At 26.3% G+C, this 18,389-nt stretch overlaps 2 protein-coding genes across 4 annotated transcripts in view; both read right to left on the reverse strand.

Moving 5' to 3' along the window:
• Positions 1 to 453, reverse strand: part of LOC132930229 (ankyrin repeat and death domain-containing protein 1A-like) — a 71,899-nt gene extending 71,446 nt beyond the window's left edge. The window contains exon 1 of the mRNA XM_060995975.1: positions 40 to 453. The gene's annotated coding sequence lies outside the window, so the exon portion shown is untranslated. The remainder of the gene's footprint in view (positions 1 to 39) is intronic.
• A 12,580-nt stretch (positions 454 to 13,033) lies between these two features.
• The window catches only part of LOC132930616 (neuroendocrine convertase 1-like), a 39,104-nt gene continuing 33,748 nt past the window's right edge, over positions 13,034 to 18,389 (reverse strand). For all 3 annotated transcript variants that reach the window (XM_060996575.1, XM_060996576.1, XM_060996577.1), the window contains 5 exons: positions 16,357 to 16,457; positions 15,281 to 15,499; positions 14,287 to 14,447; positions 14,084 to 14,217; positions 13,034 to 13,337 (listed from right to left, as the gene is read on the reverse strand). In XM_060996575.1, coding sequence (XP_060852558.1) covers positions 13,251 to 13,337; positions 14,084 to 14,217; positions 14,287 to 14,447; positions 15,281 to 15,499; positions 16,357 to 16,457 — 702 coding nt within the window. In that variant the 3' untranslated portion in view covers positions 13,034 to 13,250. The remainder of the gene's footprint in view (positions 13,338 to 14,083; positions 14,218 to 14,286; positions 14,448 to 15,280; positions 15,500 to 16,356; positions 16,458 to 18,389) is intronic.

Raw genomic sequence — 18,389 nt, forward strand, 5'->3', positions numbered from 1 at the left:
TGGTATAAAAAAATATATTGTTTATACAAAATCACTCACTTGGGTCCGGCGGCGATCCTGGTATCCGTCGACAGCGTGATGACGCAAGTTTTGCACGGTTTATGTAAATAATGTCTTTTTTGGGCACTCAGTTAAGTTTATATAAACACGTATGAGTGTATATGTCCAGGTGAATTTACGCAAAACACTGTCATCAGCAATAGTAATAATTAACGTCGACGACGGGCTCTCGGATCATTGTTGCATAAGCTCGAGTGTGCGCGGTCGCCCCAAAAATGTTATAATTTTTTTTTTTAAATTAATCTCCCTTAGGATTTTTTTTTTGTTGTTGTCGGTCACGCTTGTATACGAAATTTTATTGAAATTCTGCGAACGGTATATGACGGGTATATTCACGGACATGTATGACGATGGTGGTGGTGACGACTGCGGCGGATATTCGTCGCGGGCACACTAGTGGTGTGCACCGTGTACTCGCGTGCCCCACACCCCCTCTATGGTGCTGGGTGGAGGTTTAGTGCGCTGGTGCCGACGCTATCAGCGAACTCTATTAAATGGTGGGAGAGCGACGAAGACAGACATCGGCGATAAGGTTGGTGGGTGGAAGTCGGAAATGGCTTAGGTGAGGGGTTGGTGGTGGCGTTTGCCGTGGGGGCTGGAGACGTCGGAAGGCAATGGTTTCACGCATGAGTTATATATATATATAGGTGTGTGCAGGAGCGTTGTATGTCTGTTTTTTTTTGCCTCGGCTCAATGTAATCGGCACCGTGTGACTAAATGAAACCTAAAGATCGCATCAAAAATGCTAAAAAAAAAAAGTTTTTTTGAAAGTGTTTTTGATTTTTGGTGGAACAATTTAAAACTTATAAAACACGTCGGTAAATAACGCTTTGATATAAACTATGAAGTCTTTAGACCCGATATAACCGACAAGGCGACAACCCCATCACATTTCCCAAGGCAGTTGGACTGTACATTATGATAATTTCAATGCATAAAAATGGAATATCGGACGAGATATCCAAAATCAATAATAGTGTTTTATGTTTAGCAATTCACCCTGTATCTTCACTGTGATAATGCGTACTTGTCGCGAATTCGTTAACAAATTTTATTCAGATGTCTTGTTATTTGTTTCGATTTAACTATTGTGATATTATTTAAATTATGGGAAATATCTACGTAGCGAGCGTTCTGTTAAGTCAATTTTATTCTGTAAGTATATTTAAAAAACACAAAGTATAGTGCATACGAATATACGATTTTCGCATTTTAATTTTTCCAAAGATCGTCAAACTTCGTTTTCTTGGGAAAATATTATATTATTCATGAAAAAAACAAATTTTTCTTAAATAATTCGTATATACAGTACAAATAAATAAATAAAACACATATGTTTTAAAACCTAACCACGAGTTGTCTTTTTTCACACTTCGATGTTTATTTCATATAAATTACATTTTTATTTTTATTTACAAATACTCATAACAGTATGAAAGCTATAAAAGATTACTAGTTTAAAGACAGATTTTCAAATGTACTTAATAAAAAAAGGCAATTTTATATATACGTTTAAAATATGCGTATTTTATTATCATCCTGCGTTATGTCAATTTTTTTCTTCAGTTGTTTTATATTAAAATATAAAATATAATATTTTACGTGCCCATGTAAAAAAAAAAACATATAACATTTGAAAAGAATAAGTCATAAAAATTCAGTTTTAATATTTAAAATTGTAGTGATATATATTATATATAATAAATCATTACTTGGTTGTTGTATTTTCCCCTACAATGAAAATTGTCTATTAAATAATGATAAAAAAAGATCTTATAAAAAACATTAGGTGTTATATGGTTTGATTACATTGTATAAGCAAAATTGTATACATAGCACCGTGATATTCCACTGCTTATTTTACAGAATCTGTTGTAGACGGATTAACCAGCGATTTGCAATAAATTATCAGTGTCCCGCGCGGTACTTCTATACTTACTACTTTATCCAGTTAGTGATTTATTTTTATTATGTCCGACTGAGAGTAGAGGTGATACATTCATTAGGAAAACGATTTTAGTGACAGAACCTTTATTCGATTGATATTGTTACTTTTCTATGTAATAAGATTAATTTTTAAACAAGAAAATCGAATGAAAATAAATTTTCTTCAAACTATAATAGTAAAACTACTAACTAATTACTGTATTATAGTATAAAGGTAAATTTAATAATTATGATGAAATTAATACTCATCTATAAATAATATTTATAAAGTTAAAAAAAATGTTTTAATAATTATTTTTTTTGTATTTTTTAAAATGTTAAGGCTGCGTAAACAATTATATTATCAAGTCGGTGTCACACGTACATTTTTTCAGTAGGTGTATAAAAGTAAAAACTAGAGATTTTATGAATTATATATTATTTATTAGTTTATATATACATAAAAATTTAAAAAAATATTTTCGTATCAAAATCAATAAATTAGAAAACAATATTATACGTATAAATTAAATAATAAAAACGATTTCAGATTATAATACCAGTTTATAGTCAATTTTTTTAACGACGCAGAGTTTTAATGTTTGTAATTTATATAGTTATAATATATGATTCTGTCGTAACCTACATAGTTGGAGTTATTAATTAAATAAACCACACCGTACAAATTAATATAAAATGCATACGCCAACATTGTAAATAAAATTATTTTCAATGATCGTAATATCACCCAATCTCATTTTTACAGAATACATAATATGTATATACTATAATATAACATACCCAAACTCATCGTATTACACGACTTCTTTTTCTGAAAGGCCTTATTATATATTATATGGATTTTATTGCAAGAAGATTCCGGTATATACTTACATTTTTAAAATCGAAATACTGATGATATGATACCTAAATCTTTTTCTCATTTCGACATCTGTTGGTTACCTATACGGAATTCAGCCGATTATTTTTATTATAAAAATCAACCAAAGTATCCTGCAACTAGATAAAAAAAATTATTAAATTCACAATTCATATCGCCAGAGAATCAATTGTACAGATGGTTTTCGGACGTTATTGCTGAACAAGTAATAAGAATAGAGTATAATTGTATGTGTGTGTATATAATCATGTTACAGTGCAACTGTTAAGTGCACATTGTTTTCATAAAAAAAATACCTCCTACCTATCGGTAAAACAATACGAGTGAGCATTAAGCAGAACGTTTATGATAATAAATTAAGCGAATTTAAATAAATAAAACAAAAAAATAATAGAAGAATCTTTCTTCCCTACATCTGCGGATATCATGTGTTATGCGTTATATTTGATATTTGTATAGAGATGAATTTTGATTATTTGGAATAGTTGTTATTACTCATTAGAACTATTGCCAATAAAAATAGCATTGCTCCACACAGACGTATATTTTGATTTATACATTATATAACATATACATGTACATTATATATATATATATATATGTAAATACATATTAGCCTAATTTACTTATAATTACACGTGAAATATATAATGTAAATTACAGCTAAATGTATACTTTTAAGTAAAACTATGTGGGTTAAAACGTAGACAGAATAATAATGATAATACAATTTTGATTGCAAATCATAATATTTTATTCTTATACTACATTATGTAATCCCATTTCCATACATAGATTGGTTGTTAATTATTTCGACATTTATGGATAACTGTATTACAATATTACTGGTTAACTTCAAATGCTTTAAATAAATATTATTACACATTAACTATTTTCTGTTTTCAGTTTAACTGAATAAAAAATAATATTAAAAATAGTTGACTTAAAAGAAACAAATATAATATAAGCAACGCTGGCAATTGAATATTGATTTTGAAGACCAGACATTTGATTGTAAATAATAAATTAAATAGTATACATAAGTATAAATGTAAATATTATTTCAATGAAATTTGATCAAAGTTATTTAAATTTTATTAAAATAATAAACATTTAATTATATATTACAGTAAAATTAGACATAATAAATTTATCACTATGTATCGATATTATCTATCAATATTTTATAAATAACACGCAATTGTGTGATTAAAATGCAATAGTATGATTACTTACTTAGTATTGCATTCGATTTAATTTTTATAACTAATTATTATTAATAAAATAAGATATAAATTACATATATATCTTACAAGTTAGTTGTATAAATTACATTATACGACCGTGTTCATTATTTTACTTCAAAAATACTGATCATTTGTCAAATTATAACCATAAATTCTAATAAATTAGGTATTTGACATCAGTGTATAATGAAATAGTCAATATCATTCTAAATAATCTAATGTTTTTTTCATTGGAATACATGTGTGAATCTATTGCATTCAATATTTGAATGGTCCATAAACACTTGTGGTGTCGAAATAAATCAATAACGTCAAACATTATTATATTGGACTAAAATTATAATTCATTTAAAATACTCTTCTTTGAAATATGTACGAATTTCCTGGCAAGAATTCGAAATAATTTTAACTGGCATACAATATAAAGTTTAGATAGACAACAAAATACAAAAATATCGCAAAACTTTCTACAGGTAAAGAAACAATTAAGACACTCTGTTATATTTGAAAATATGTTCTACCGTTTTTTAAATCTGACGGTCATCAATTGTAATTGTTTTAATAATTTTAAACCAACTATATTTATTACTAAAATCAATATGTATGATGTTATAACTTTGTATTATCTGAGCAACAAGTCGATAATAAATAATAATTATAATAAACGCTAATCTACTTTCACGAATTATCCAGGTACATACTATTTTTAGATGGGCATTGATCAATTTTCGATTTTAGAAGACTGAAATGAAAATCTGAAAATAATGTAATTATTAATTTTATTTCAATGATATATCAGTATACAATTGACCAATAATATTCCGAATAGGCATACAATAATTTATTGTCTGGAGTATGTTACTGAAAATATGATTGGACTAAATTTTTTTAGATGGTTTGACTATTTAACGCATTATTAAAATGCAAACTTTATATATTAATAATTAATTTAGACTATTTAGAGCTTTTACTATGTACTTGAATATTCTATATTATGTGTATTTTCGACAATTTACAAGTACATATTCTATTAATTACCGTAGCAAATTATTATTATTGTTATAATAACAATCTGTTACGATATATATTGTCTTTACAAAATATTAATTAGTAGATATACTACTAACTACTACTTACTACCTAAAATTCTGATTGAAGTAAATATGTATTTTAGCTTCTTATACTATGAATCCATTCACACCATTCTACGGTATGTCGATATATTTACATACATGTTAAAAACAATAAATAAATTTAAATATTTATATCAATATATATCTATAGATAATAAATACGTTATAAATTGATAAAAATTGTATCATCCGTGTATTACTAAAGTTGAAAAAACAATTTTACATAGTAATATAAATAAACTATAAAATATCCTTAGAATCGTTTGACTATCAACAATTTGAACAGATTTATTACATTGACCTGATCAATGATGATCAACACTATAATTCTTAAGACATCAGAGATAAACAGCATTTTTTTTTTTTTTTTTTAAACAAATTCAATACAATCAAAATATGTTGATAAAAATTAACATTCACAAATATATTTCTCACAATCAACTCTGTTCACTAAGTGTATTTTTTATCTGATACTTCATATATTGTCGAAATATTTTTTTTTACACACAATAAAATGTTCTTTTTGCATACGACTGTTGAGAAGCTCCTTTTGTTGTACGTAACTGATAAAATGTATCATATATTACTTATAAAGTTAAAATATATTGTTATTTTTTATACATTATATTCATTATAATATAAATATACATTGTTACGAATAAAGTGTTTGCCTTTAGAACAGTCTCAATATATTTTCTACGTTTCTACATCATTTATTAACCTTTGTAACAGAAAATCCTTTAGTATAACTTTTGTTGATTTAAACTTTTTATCCGTTTATTTCTTCAATTTGTTGACTCCAATTTTGATTTTATCTTATCTTTAACTTTTTATCGCAAATTACATACAGTGCTGATTTTATTTTTTTTATCAATAGTTTTGTTATATTTTCATTAATATACATCACATTTTAGATGGTCTAATAATTAGACTCTAATTGGATCATATTTTATAACTGTAACTAAATTGTTTGCATTTATATGTTCCCATATCGAACTATAATAATTATATACGTTTTCAAGATAACACTTCATTAATAGTAATTTGTTGATATAATATGTACTGACTACAGATATTTTAAACATATATAATAAAATGTCTTGCTTAATTTAAAATAGAATGATCTAAGTTCAGTACTTTTTATATTTAAAATATTTTACTCTAATACGAATATGAACCAGCGAACGACTTCGCACATGTAACCATACTAAAATAAAATAATTATATACGATATTTTTTATTATTTTTGAATTTTGTTTTTGATGAAAAGTCTGGATAAGTGTGAAAATAATTTTTTATCGTTTTCATTTATATTATTCAAATTTTGAAAACGGTGGAATTATGAAATGTGATTCAGGTAAACAATGGTTCTTATCAATAAACACCATTTACCAATCTTCAATACCTGTAAAACTGCTATCACTATAAAACATACTTTTAAAGGATACTTATTTTATGGAAAATTATCCATTTGCAACAAAAAAAAATTGCAGTCTATCTGCGACCAAAATAAAAAGGTACGTTATTTCCATTTGACTAATTGCACAAAATTTACTTAAATTGTACAATGGTTTTATATAATAATAATAAATTAAATACAAACATAATATAAATTGTTTTTTAAATAACAGTCAATAAATTTTTTTTTAAATATTTGCCAAATATAAATTCACATTTTTTTTTAAACAATAATCAATCACACTTATTATTTATTTATCTTAAAAATAACCTACAATTTTTAATATAGTTAAATGCAATTATTTTTATATCCAAAATGCATTAATATTATGTTTGATATAATTTGACTAAAACTTCCAAAAATATAAAAACACCTATTGGGATGCTATTTTAAAATTGTTTATTAAAGTGAGATTAAAAACATACAGTTTTACAGTTTTACAGTTATTTGTGACATTGGTGTTTTATTTAAATTTATATCTATATAACTAAACTATGCCTAATGTTAAAAATCAATATATATTTAATTGATTATATTACCATGTAAAATAATTGTACGACGCAGGTAAATTTGGCGCCAATAGGCTATAAATCATTTTTTTTTTTTGCAAATGATAGCCAATAGGAAATGCCCAATTTATGTGTATTCAATAATCATAAAGTACTACCTACTATTCTGTATAACGAATGGAAATCGTTTGGATTGAATATTGTTTCCCGGTTTTTAACCTGATTCGTTAAAACGAGTTAATCTCGTCAACGTTCTAATGAGTATTTTTTGCCTCACCATAGAACCCTATAATTTTATTTTATTTAACTGCGATTCGTAGTGACATTATATATATAACTGCGTAGCACACGTTATATTTTATCGTTCGCTGACCGCATTGGCACATTATTCCAGTTTGATAAAAGTGACCGTAATAACATACTTCGCTATTTATCGATTCGACTATTAATGGAGCTTCGTAGTTTTATTTTTATTACAGAATCTGATTTGAGCTGGGTGTTACTATACTTGACACCAGATATTTCGTCACCCTGCAGTCGCGGACAGGACAATATTGTCACTATATAGTATACTTGGACACACCACACAGGCACAGTGGACGATCGGAATTCTGAATGAAAAATGTATGTACTGATCGTAGACCTAGATAAAAAAATATAACGTTTATTTAATTTACCAGCCAATAAGTTGACTCTCCAAAATTAATTTCGTTTTATACTATAAAGTTCAATAGTTCTCAAACTTGATTTTTATACTCTCTGTTTGTTTTGAAATGCACATATTTTAATATAGGATTGATGTTATGTAATTTTGTTCGTATAATTTTGTCTCTAAAACGTTAACTTATGTACGACTTTCTTTATTACCGTGGAATTATAATTTCATTAAAATTGACATTTTATCTTTTAACACTGAAATTCAGTTCTGTTTTAATTGTATATAATATATTATATATGAATTATATCAACAATGAGCACTTTAAATGTTAACTTTAATTGCTATGATTTAAAATGCATAAAAGTTTTCGTAAACCTACTGCTTACATTAAAACAATATAATTAATATTTCATATTTATTAGTCATTATTAAAATATGATTATTATACATGGGTACAATACCATTACAATTATTTAAATAAACGCGCACGTGATGATGTCCTTTTTCGAACTAATTTGATATAATATTATCAACTTCCACATTCAAGAATTTCCTTGTGTGCATTTATTACTTGTATATTAAGAACAACCGCAGTGTTCATTTTCTAGACAGTAAAAATAAAAAATATTCGTTTTCCCGATCCTTTAATCAATATTGTTAAAATGTATCGCTCCATCACTGTTGTGGGATTGCACACAATGTTTCGTTTGTACACGTGTTTCGCAGTAATAAGTGTACACTCCGCACACAAACGGAGAAAACATGGACAGCTATCAGCCAAAATCAATGATGGTAGTTAGTATTGGTCTAAAAATATAAGCTAATACTGGGTATAATTTTCACGTGACCCGTCCATTCAAATATGAATTTACGCAAAATAAAACATCGTTTTGATGTATACATTAGATACTGACATGCTGTATAATTCCAAATTATATGACTATTTATATATATATTTATTATAACTACATTTTAAAATTATTTTTTAGTCCTAATGCGTTTATTTTTCGTCCAACATGGATTCAGTACGATTAAATCATTTATCCTATGTACTACTTATATTATATTATAATGCATTCCCTTAAAAAAAATTAATAGGTAAAAAGTCACTTAACCATCTAGGTATATTAATGCATCATTTATATTTATTGATGCAATTGCATGTAATGCCTTCGATAGTTAATTATTTATGGTACTTATATATATGTATATACAAATATACAGAAAAAATATACATAGAATGACATTCGTCGATTTCTTTCACTATATTATACAAAGTTTGAAAACATCGTCCACCAGTAAAAATAGTTAAGCATTAATAAATTTGTTAAGCGTATGTATTAATTGTATCCATACATAAAATTTAAACTTATGTTTGGAAAAACTGACTTTAAATTAAATACAAGAGTACATTGTATTTATATAATCAATTATCGTATTATTAATATACCTTTCCTACACTTCATACGGATATAGGTACTCGTTTCAAATCATATAATTCAATTTGTGAACAACGAGATTAATTTACAAAAAACATTTACAAACATTTTTTTGAATGTATTGAATTGAAATTCTTTATGTTATGGTGGACATTTTCTATGCCTTAAATTTCTTTTAAATCGCTATATTATTAGTTATTAGTTTATTACCTATGAATATTTTTCAACAAAAAATGAACACAATTAAAAAGTATGAGAATAATAAAATGTGTTTTTTATTTGTATAAACTAAATGCGCGTAAAACTGTTCTATTATTTTATTTTCCTATTGAGATTTAAAATAATTTATGTTGGTTATTAGGTTTAAGGTTTAATTTTATTTCACGAAATACTTAAGAATTTTTTCGAAATATTATAAACTACTATAAACTTGTAATAATGGTTTGTACTTAGAAATACAATATATTAAAATAATCAATTATTTTAGATATTATACTTTCTATTAATGAATGACTTTTATACATTTTTATAAAATATGTAGCCAAATAAGTTACAAAATAATAAATAGTGACTCTAAAACAGCTATAATTTAATAATAATAATAATAATAATAATAATAATAATAATAATATAATATACATTAAACTTTTAAAAATAAATTCATACATAATACAGATATACTGGTGAACTAGTATAAATTAGATTTGAAATTAATTATAATAAATTTAAACAAGATATAAAACATTTGTTATTGCGTACTTGAGTTAAATGCAAAACACAAACTGATAAACCTTTTTTCTGACCTAATTTATTCATGAAACGTGTGGTATACCCTATTTTAAATTCTAATTTTGACGAGAAAATATTAGTTTTACAAAAGTGTAGTTGTTTCTAGTTTTATATTTCAATTTATGTACAATCTTCTAAACAATATTCTAGCCCTCTAATCTTTTTATAAATTTTGTGATTTTAATTTTTGCAATTTTAATTTATTTTATTATTATTATATTATTATTAATGATATGTCTTACTTCGGATAATACTTACATATAGTTTTCTATATTTATAAATCATACCCATACTACGTACACCAATTTGTTTCGCTTATTTTAAGGTAAAAATTCAGACACTATAGAGTATAGACTAACGAAAACCAAGTACCAATTTCAAAAGACAATTTTATTTAAATATAAATTATACATGCAAGTATACGTACTTCAACTTTTATCATTGAGTGGCAGTGCATATGTATTTTAATCATTTATTAATGCATAATACACTGGTAGGTAAAAATTATATCACAGAAACTTCCACGAGACTCGGGAAAAGGTCGCCCTGAGAAGGATTATTCAAGAAGTTAGTCAGGAAACTGAAACTAACTGCTTGTGATGAATACTACCTACTCGTATGAGTTGAATGAGTGTTTTATCTGTACATAAGGAATTAACATTATAATAACAATGTGTCTAAAGTCTAGTTGTACTTATAATATAAATCGATTAGACTTGCCGTCGATAGAAGTCTAACAGGAAACTTATGACTTTATGAATATAATTTATATTATTATTGCAACGAAATTAATTTTTTCACGTTAAAACCTAATAGCTATAACTAACAAATTACGTTATCGTAAAAGACTCTAAACAATTAACTCGGTAGTCGGTATAAAATCTACGTGTAAATTGTAATATGTAACATTTGTATAATAATTGTATTACACAATATCGGTATAATATGTACGTCCGTGCTCAGTCAAACTATTTGGCTTCAGCTGTGAAAACATAATCAGGGGGTAGTACCGTCCAGTATCGAGTTACGTTCTGCACGACTGCAAGTATGAACGTTAAATTGTCAATATAACTTGAAAAAAATGCACTTTCTATCTCGAAACAGCTCAGACGAGCGTCGTTTAGCTCAATCAGAACATTATTTTATTAACCAGTCCAATTTATTATATATTATTATGGTGTATTTACATATTATTATACATAGTATGCGCCTACACATAGTATACTTATTGATATGCCCACGGTTAAATACATTCTGTTTGATATTAAATTAGAAATATTAAAGGGACGTGCACAAAACATTTTCCGCCAATACATATCATATGTATTTGGACTGATAGAAGGGCATTTTACTTGAAAGGGATACCTTCCGGCTACCACCACTACATCCATGTACACTTTGTTGTATGATGTTATATTGGTGTGGGTGTGTGTGTGTGTGTGTGTGTGTATTAGGCAATGCATATGTACTGTACAAATAAATTAACCACGCGATATTCATTAGCTCATTCGTGACGGCAGTGGTTTTATTCGATTCCCGTGATAATACATAAAAAATACACATATACGTATATATATATATATATATATAAATATATATTTATAAAATAATTTGCTCAAAACTTATACGTGGTTTTTTTGTTATACATAAAAATCGATGCGAAACAATATAAATCATAAATAGTTTTATCATAAAATCGTGTTTTGTGTACGTAGATTGAACACAATATGTTATTATATTATTCCATTGTTGATAATCGGTGTGTAAAATAAGTTCATATTTATTTATCAACCATACATAATATCATATTATTATAAATGTTGTATAATATAATAGATGGTCTTAAAATATATATCGTCATAAACTATAATTATATAAATTATCAATTTTTCTCGGGCGTGAGAAATATTTCATATAAAAATAACGAAGAAAATATGATTTAGTATTGAAAAATATGTTTTAATATAATTGCGTTTGAGAAATAATTATAATGAAAAATAGTAGGTATTAAAAACCTATTAGTACAGGAACTTCTTAATTACAATGGAGCACATGATCGGTCAAGACCATTTACCGTCGTACAATCTACAGGATAGAATAGTTTCAAGCGTAACCATGCAACGGCCCATAGCTGACCGTAACGTTAATCGGCACTAAAACGACCTTTTTCAGAACTTCCACAATTAGTCTGATCCTGAGTAACTTAAGTCTTACCGTCCAGGTGTGCTACATCAAAGAATGCCACTTATTTAAGCCGAAAACTTTTCACGGTCATAGTATACAATACACACACCACGTCTATATTGAATGCTGAGCATGCTGGACATCACTTATTATTGTAAGATAGAATCACACAATCGCTGGGCCGGCAATCCGAGGACCACCGCCCATGTCGGCTCGCTAAATAAAGCCTCAAACCAGCCGGGGTCGATCCTCCTTATTCCCAAACTTCGTCCATAATTAATATATTTATAATCAAATCAATAAATTTAACGTGATGACAATTATATAACCAAGTTTATATTATTACAAGAAGCAATTTCATACTGACACGCGTGATGCGTCGTTTCAATACCTATATATTATAAGAGATAATAAATTAACATACACAAAATTATGTTGTTTTATACGGTTGTTTAATAATGTAGAAACCGTCATAGTTTCAAAATGTTTATCATTGAATTTATATTTTATTAAAAAATATTATTTTTTTTTAATTTAAAGTTACCCTCGGCGGTAGTGGCCTTAGGGAGTAAAAGTTATTAAAATTATTACAAAACTTCAATTTGGTGTGGTTCAAATCAAAAGTGCACTGTTTATGGCATTAAACATGAAATATAAAAATTGGAACTCAATACGATACAACAATTTATTTAAATTATTAAAGTATGGAAAAAAATTTGAAACATCTATTCATAATGAATATTATGTTTTGTATATTTGAAATACCTATTATATCTTGACAGCGTAAATTAAAATATAATGATATATTTGTCCAGACAACTATTATTATAACATAAATGTAATCATTAGTTTTGCTTTAAACATAATAAACCTGAATCATATTTTTCCTTGATATAACATAATTTGCATTTAATATTCAAAATTCTTTAAAATTATCTGAATTCGTTAATTATAAGGATTATTTTCAGTTCCATGCATTATTAATCTAAGTTTTTCTACTGATCCAGTTAGCCCAGTGAATAAATTAGAAGTCTGAAAAATTAAAATTAAGTCATGTATTAATTATATATACATAATATATAGCACTACATATTATATAAACACATATTTTAAGTGGTTTTGTTATAAATTACCGGCTTAAGCCTGTTCTTAATATGTTAAAAATAATATATGATAATCAGTCACACCATTAATTTTATTTTGTTACTGGATACTAACTACTGGAAATGCTATTATTTCTTATTAGATTTTTTTTTTTATTTTCGCATTATTGCAATAATACTTACATTTTGTAATAAACCAAGACTTATGAGTTATGTCCAATCACATTATTATTTACATTTTTAATATAATGTTATGAAAATAAAAATATTAAAACGATTTAGCAATAAAAAAAAAAGAATAAATCATCGTGAAAAAAAAGATGAAATTGACGTCTATAATTCATTGCTAAACCTTAATAATATGTTTTAATTTTATAAAATTTTAAATTAAGTTTAAGTTCATTACAAAATAATTTCAGAGTGTAATAATATTTATGAATTTTATCTCTAACACGTTTCAAAATTAATTATAGTGTTTATAACACAATATCCATTAATTTAAAAATATTTATAATGGAAATTCGTTTAAAATATTTTTTAAACCCATATTTTCATTATTTGAAAATATATAATGTCAATGTACCATCATTTCACTATACGAGTAGTTTTATTTATTATTTTTATTATTATTCGTTTAGGCTATAATATATTATAATATTACAGGGCTATAATTACTTCATCTTTGACAAAAACTGTCCACTCCCCAATTGGGTCTTCGCCCCAAAATTGCAATGATTTTATTTTCCATTCAAAAAATCCTCTATTTGATTCGTCTAAGGGTCGTGGCTCCATCATTTTACACGTGGTGTCTAGAAATATGACAATAACGTATAACTCAATAGTGTTATAATTTATAAAAGTTTAATACATGTATTTACTTTTTGGTGATCGTAGATCTATTTCCACCATACCACGTTTTGGATACTGAATGGTCACACATAGTTGTACGTGCTCTAAATATCTAACGCATCCGTCACAGCCATTCGTGATTACCGTGGATACAAATTTTGCAGCTCGGCCAAAATGTTTACGATTTTTACTACAGTTTATATGATTTGAAAATTTCAAATAGTATAACCAGGCATTTATTATGATATTATACTATACGCTAAATATTGTAAAACTTAAATAATATTTTGTTTTTTATTTTACTTAAATATTAAGTTCTTGATTAAGTAAATAATATTGAGAATTGAATTTATTTACCCTAGAACACACTTGTAGTTTATCAATTTATAAATGTATTAAACGTGATATTAAAAAAATTAATTATTTAATGTACTACAATAACTATAGGAGTAACTTACGTACATTAAAAATAGAAGTTATATAATATTTATTTAGCTAGTGTATGTAGTAGCAGTGTAGTACCTATACGTTTTCCCAATATTGTAACTTTGTATTCCCCAGAAAGGACATTCCAAAAGATTTGTGGCTACGCCAACTCAATGTGTACCTAAACGTCCACATAAATAAAATAATACTACAGTAGCACGCCGTTCATCACAAGAGTGGCTACCAGAATACCAAAATAAGTAAATTTACAAATTTAATAAAAAATGAAAAATTTTCAATGTTATTTATTTGTTTATATTAGATGTTTTAAATACCTAAGTAAAATGCTTACTACTTCTTGTAGTATTATATACATTAATGAAATAGTTTTTCTATTTGAAAATAATATACAAATTACAGTTCAAAATGCTATTGTCAAAGAAAAAGAAAATTAGATACCTATTCGTACTTAAAGTGTATGCAATATTATATATACCTCGTCCCTAAGACTGTTCACTAGTATAAGTATAAGTATTAACTATCAAGTTATACTATATAGGTGTGTAATTATAAATAAATAAATGTTGTATGACTTACGGGATACGAAAATTTACTGCACATATACTTTTTTCTGGTATGGTGTTCCAACTTATAGCTTCTTTCACTAACTTATAGGCGTTCAATAATCCAAAACCGAACTGGGGATTAAAATCGAATCCTGCTGCGTTAGCGGACCAACCAGAGTTTTTCAACAAAGGTCCAACTTCACAGTTCCTTACTAATAAATGTTGCACGTCTCTCCACGTCAAATCGCCACTATACTGGCCAACAATAAGAAAAATCATTTACAAAATATGTGTTATGTTTACTCAGTTAGACTGACTATTACAAGAATTAGGCTAGCTACTCTATATATATAGACATATTTTCATTAGAAACTAATACATTATAATAAGACACTTAGACAAACGACTCACAGTAAATATATCACCTATATGTATTCAAAAACATTGATAAACTTTTGTAGTTTAATATCGAAAAAATATTATCTAACTTAAGCAAATCTAAAATAATAAGATATGTATCACAAATGTCGAAAGACAAATTCCTACAGTGATTAAAAATACACACGTACGAGTATATAATGTATATTTCATACGCGCAAATGAGTAAATTATAATGTTAAATGTTAATAATATTAAATCTAAACTAATGTACTTTTGGCAAAGTTAAAAATAATTTGAATTTTTTTATTTTAGAATTTATTCTATTAAATATTTTATTAAAAACCAAATTAAATCATTCAATTTTATCTTGAGTTAAAAATTTAAATCTAATTAATTTGTATCTGAACTATCTAAAAATTTAAATTTTAAATACCAAGATATCTTTAATATTTCTATATAATATATTATTTATTTATTTAATACATACTTACAACCAGTATAAAACTTTTATAATATAATATAATATATATAAATATATTACGTATAAATGTATTTTATTTTATTTAGTAGATTTAAAATACTTTTATCAGATGCAAAAGCTTTCAACGTGACTTATTTTGAGCTAATCGCATAAATCTGTCCAATAAATAACCACAAATTTTATTTTATTTTCTTTACCTCTATATTGAAAATCAAAAGATTTCAATTAAAAAATAAAACATTTACTTGGCTTCGAGAGCTAAAGCTATAACTCCTGCTGCTAACGGAGCTGCAGCTGATGTGCCAGTATGTGAAAGCGTACATGTATTATTGATATCTGACGTAACCTAAAGGATATCACACAAACAAAACAATTTTAATGTAGGTAGGTACTATGACTATTGATAATATTTAATTAATTAAATATGTTTAATAAATACAATCGTTTTATATTTGTTTCTTAATGTGCCTAATATAAAGAATCAAATAAATATAGATGTTTTGAAAATCACACGACGCAATATTATGATAGATGTACCCATACAAAATAATAACAATAAACATTAAATACACAATAACATTATTACTATCGAACTAGCAGTGATATAAACTATACATATACATATATCAACTAGTTTAATTTTATAGATTTTATCATTTGAAATGTATTATTAAAGTAGTTATGTATATTGTACCTTAACTTATGCATACGTATATAGTTAACAATACACAAAAATGCCTTAAATTTTTCGACGAATAGCTTTATTTAATACAATTGGCAGGTATAATAGAATATATACATATAGGTATAGATAAAATTTGATAAAAATTAAGCAGCACCTGATTATACGGTGATATTGTGAAACACAAGGTAAAATTATAATTAATGTATCTATCTAAATTATATATTCATTTTTTGAAAATAATTTTCATAGTAAAAAAAATATAGGAGAACTAGAAGATGATGAAAATAATATAAATAATTAAGTACCTAAGAATAAAACAAATTATTCAATGTTAAAAATAATTTTAAGAGAATCTTTTAGTGCATTTTTTAAAAAAAAATTCTGTTATGAGTGTATTAAATCGTATTTTTTTAAAGCATTTTTCTTGTTTTTTAGAGCATTTAAATCCGTTCCCTGATTGTAGCATAAACGAAATATTTTTTTTAATTTAAACTATAGTAGAATAATAAAAAAAAAACATAAATTTGAAAACGAATAAGTATAATGCAAATTTCTATGAAACGATTTGAACACTGTCCATTCAACTATTAAAGAAATTCTGTATTTTATATTATAATCAAAACTTTTAAATTCTTATTTTTTCCAAGCATTAAAATTATAATATATATTGTATACAGTTATCAAATTTCAACGAGTTATAGGCTTATAGTAAATTCATACGAAACCCATAATTAATTTTAAGTTTGTTTCATTTCTATTTTTCATATTTCTTTTTAAGATTTTAATGAAATTATCAAATCTGTTTGATCATGCAATTCTCTATAGCTGAAAGCCTCTTGTGATACGGTTCAGCTATTTTGAGTCCAATCAAAACCTTTCAATTTCTCTCAATTCGATCAAGTTCGACGAAATTTCCCAAATTCTGTGTATTACTTAAACCATTCACTATATAGTGCACATAATAAACTTCACTTAAGATCTTTATCGGTTAATAGACAGACGCGTTCATACTAATTTAAATTGTTTAATTTAATTGTCGAATGATTGGATTATTCTACTGATTGGCTTGTGGAAACCATGTTTTGAATTTACCACTACTACCCCCATATTGCAACTTGTACATGATCTGTTTCAAAATTAAAATATACAATGCAGCGATCGGTTTCCAACCGGAGGCGTCTGTTTTCCACCAACCGTCCGACAGGACAATGACATATTATTATAATATGATACAATGCGCCATATTATGGTACCGTCATTTAACTATCTGAACATCGAATAATCGTTATACAGAGCGTTGACGATAATGTGTTAGCGAGGACTTAAATTGGTATCATTGTAATTCGGCATATGCACATCGGAAATTTTCGGGCATGTTCGGTAATCAACTTGACTGTGCCACCGTGCGCGTTAGTGATCGGTGGAAGGGAAAATGAGATCCGTGTTTTCATGACCGTCGGTCGACGTGCGCAGAACTGTTACATTATTCTATTTTGAAACAGAAAATAGTTCTCTCTATATCAACACGCCGACAACTATGTAAAAATAATCAGTTAGCCACTTCGACGTATGAACGTATGATTCGCATAACTT

The sequence above is a fragment of the Rhopalosiphum padi genome, chromosome 4 (genome assembly GCF_020882245.1).
Source record: "Rhopalosiphum padi isolate XX-2018 chromosome 4, ASM2088224v1, whole genome shotgun sequence".
In the NCBI taxonomy this organism is placed as follows: domain Eukaryota; kingdom Metazoa; phylum Arthropoda; class Insecta; order Hemiptera; family Aphididae; genus Rhopalosiphum; species Rhopalosiphum padi.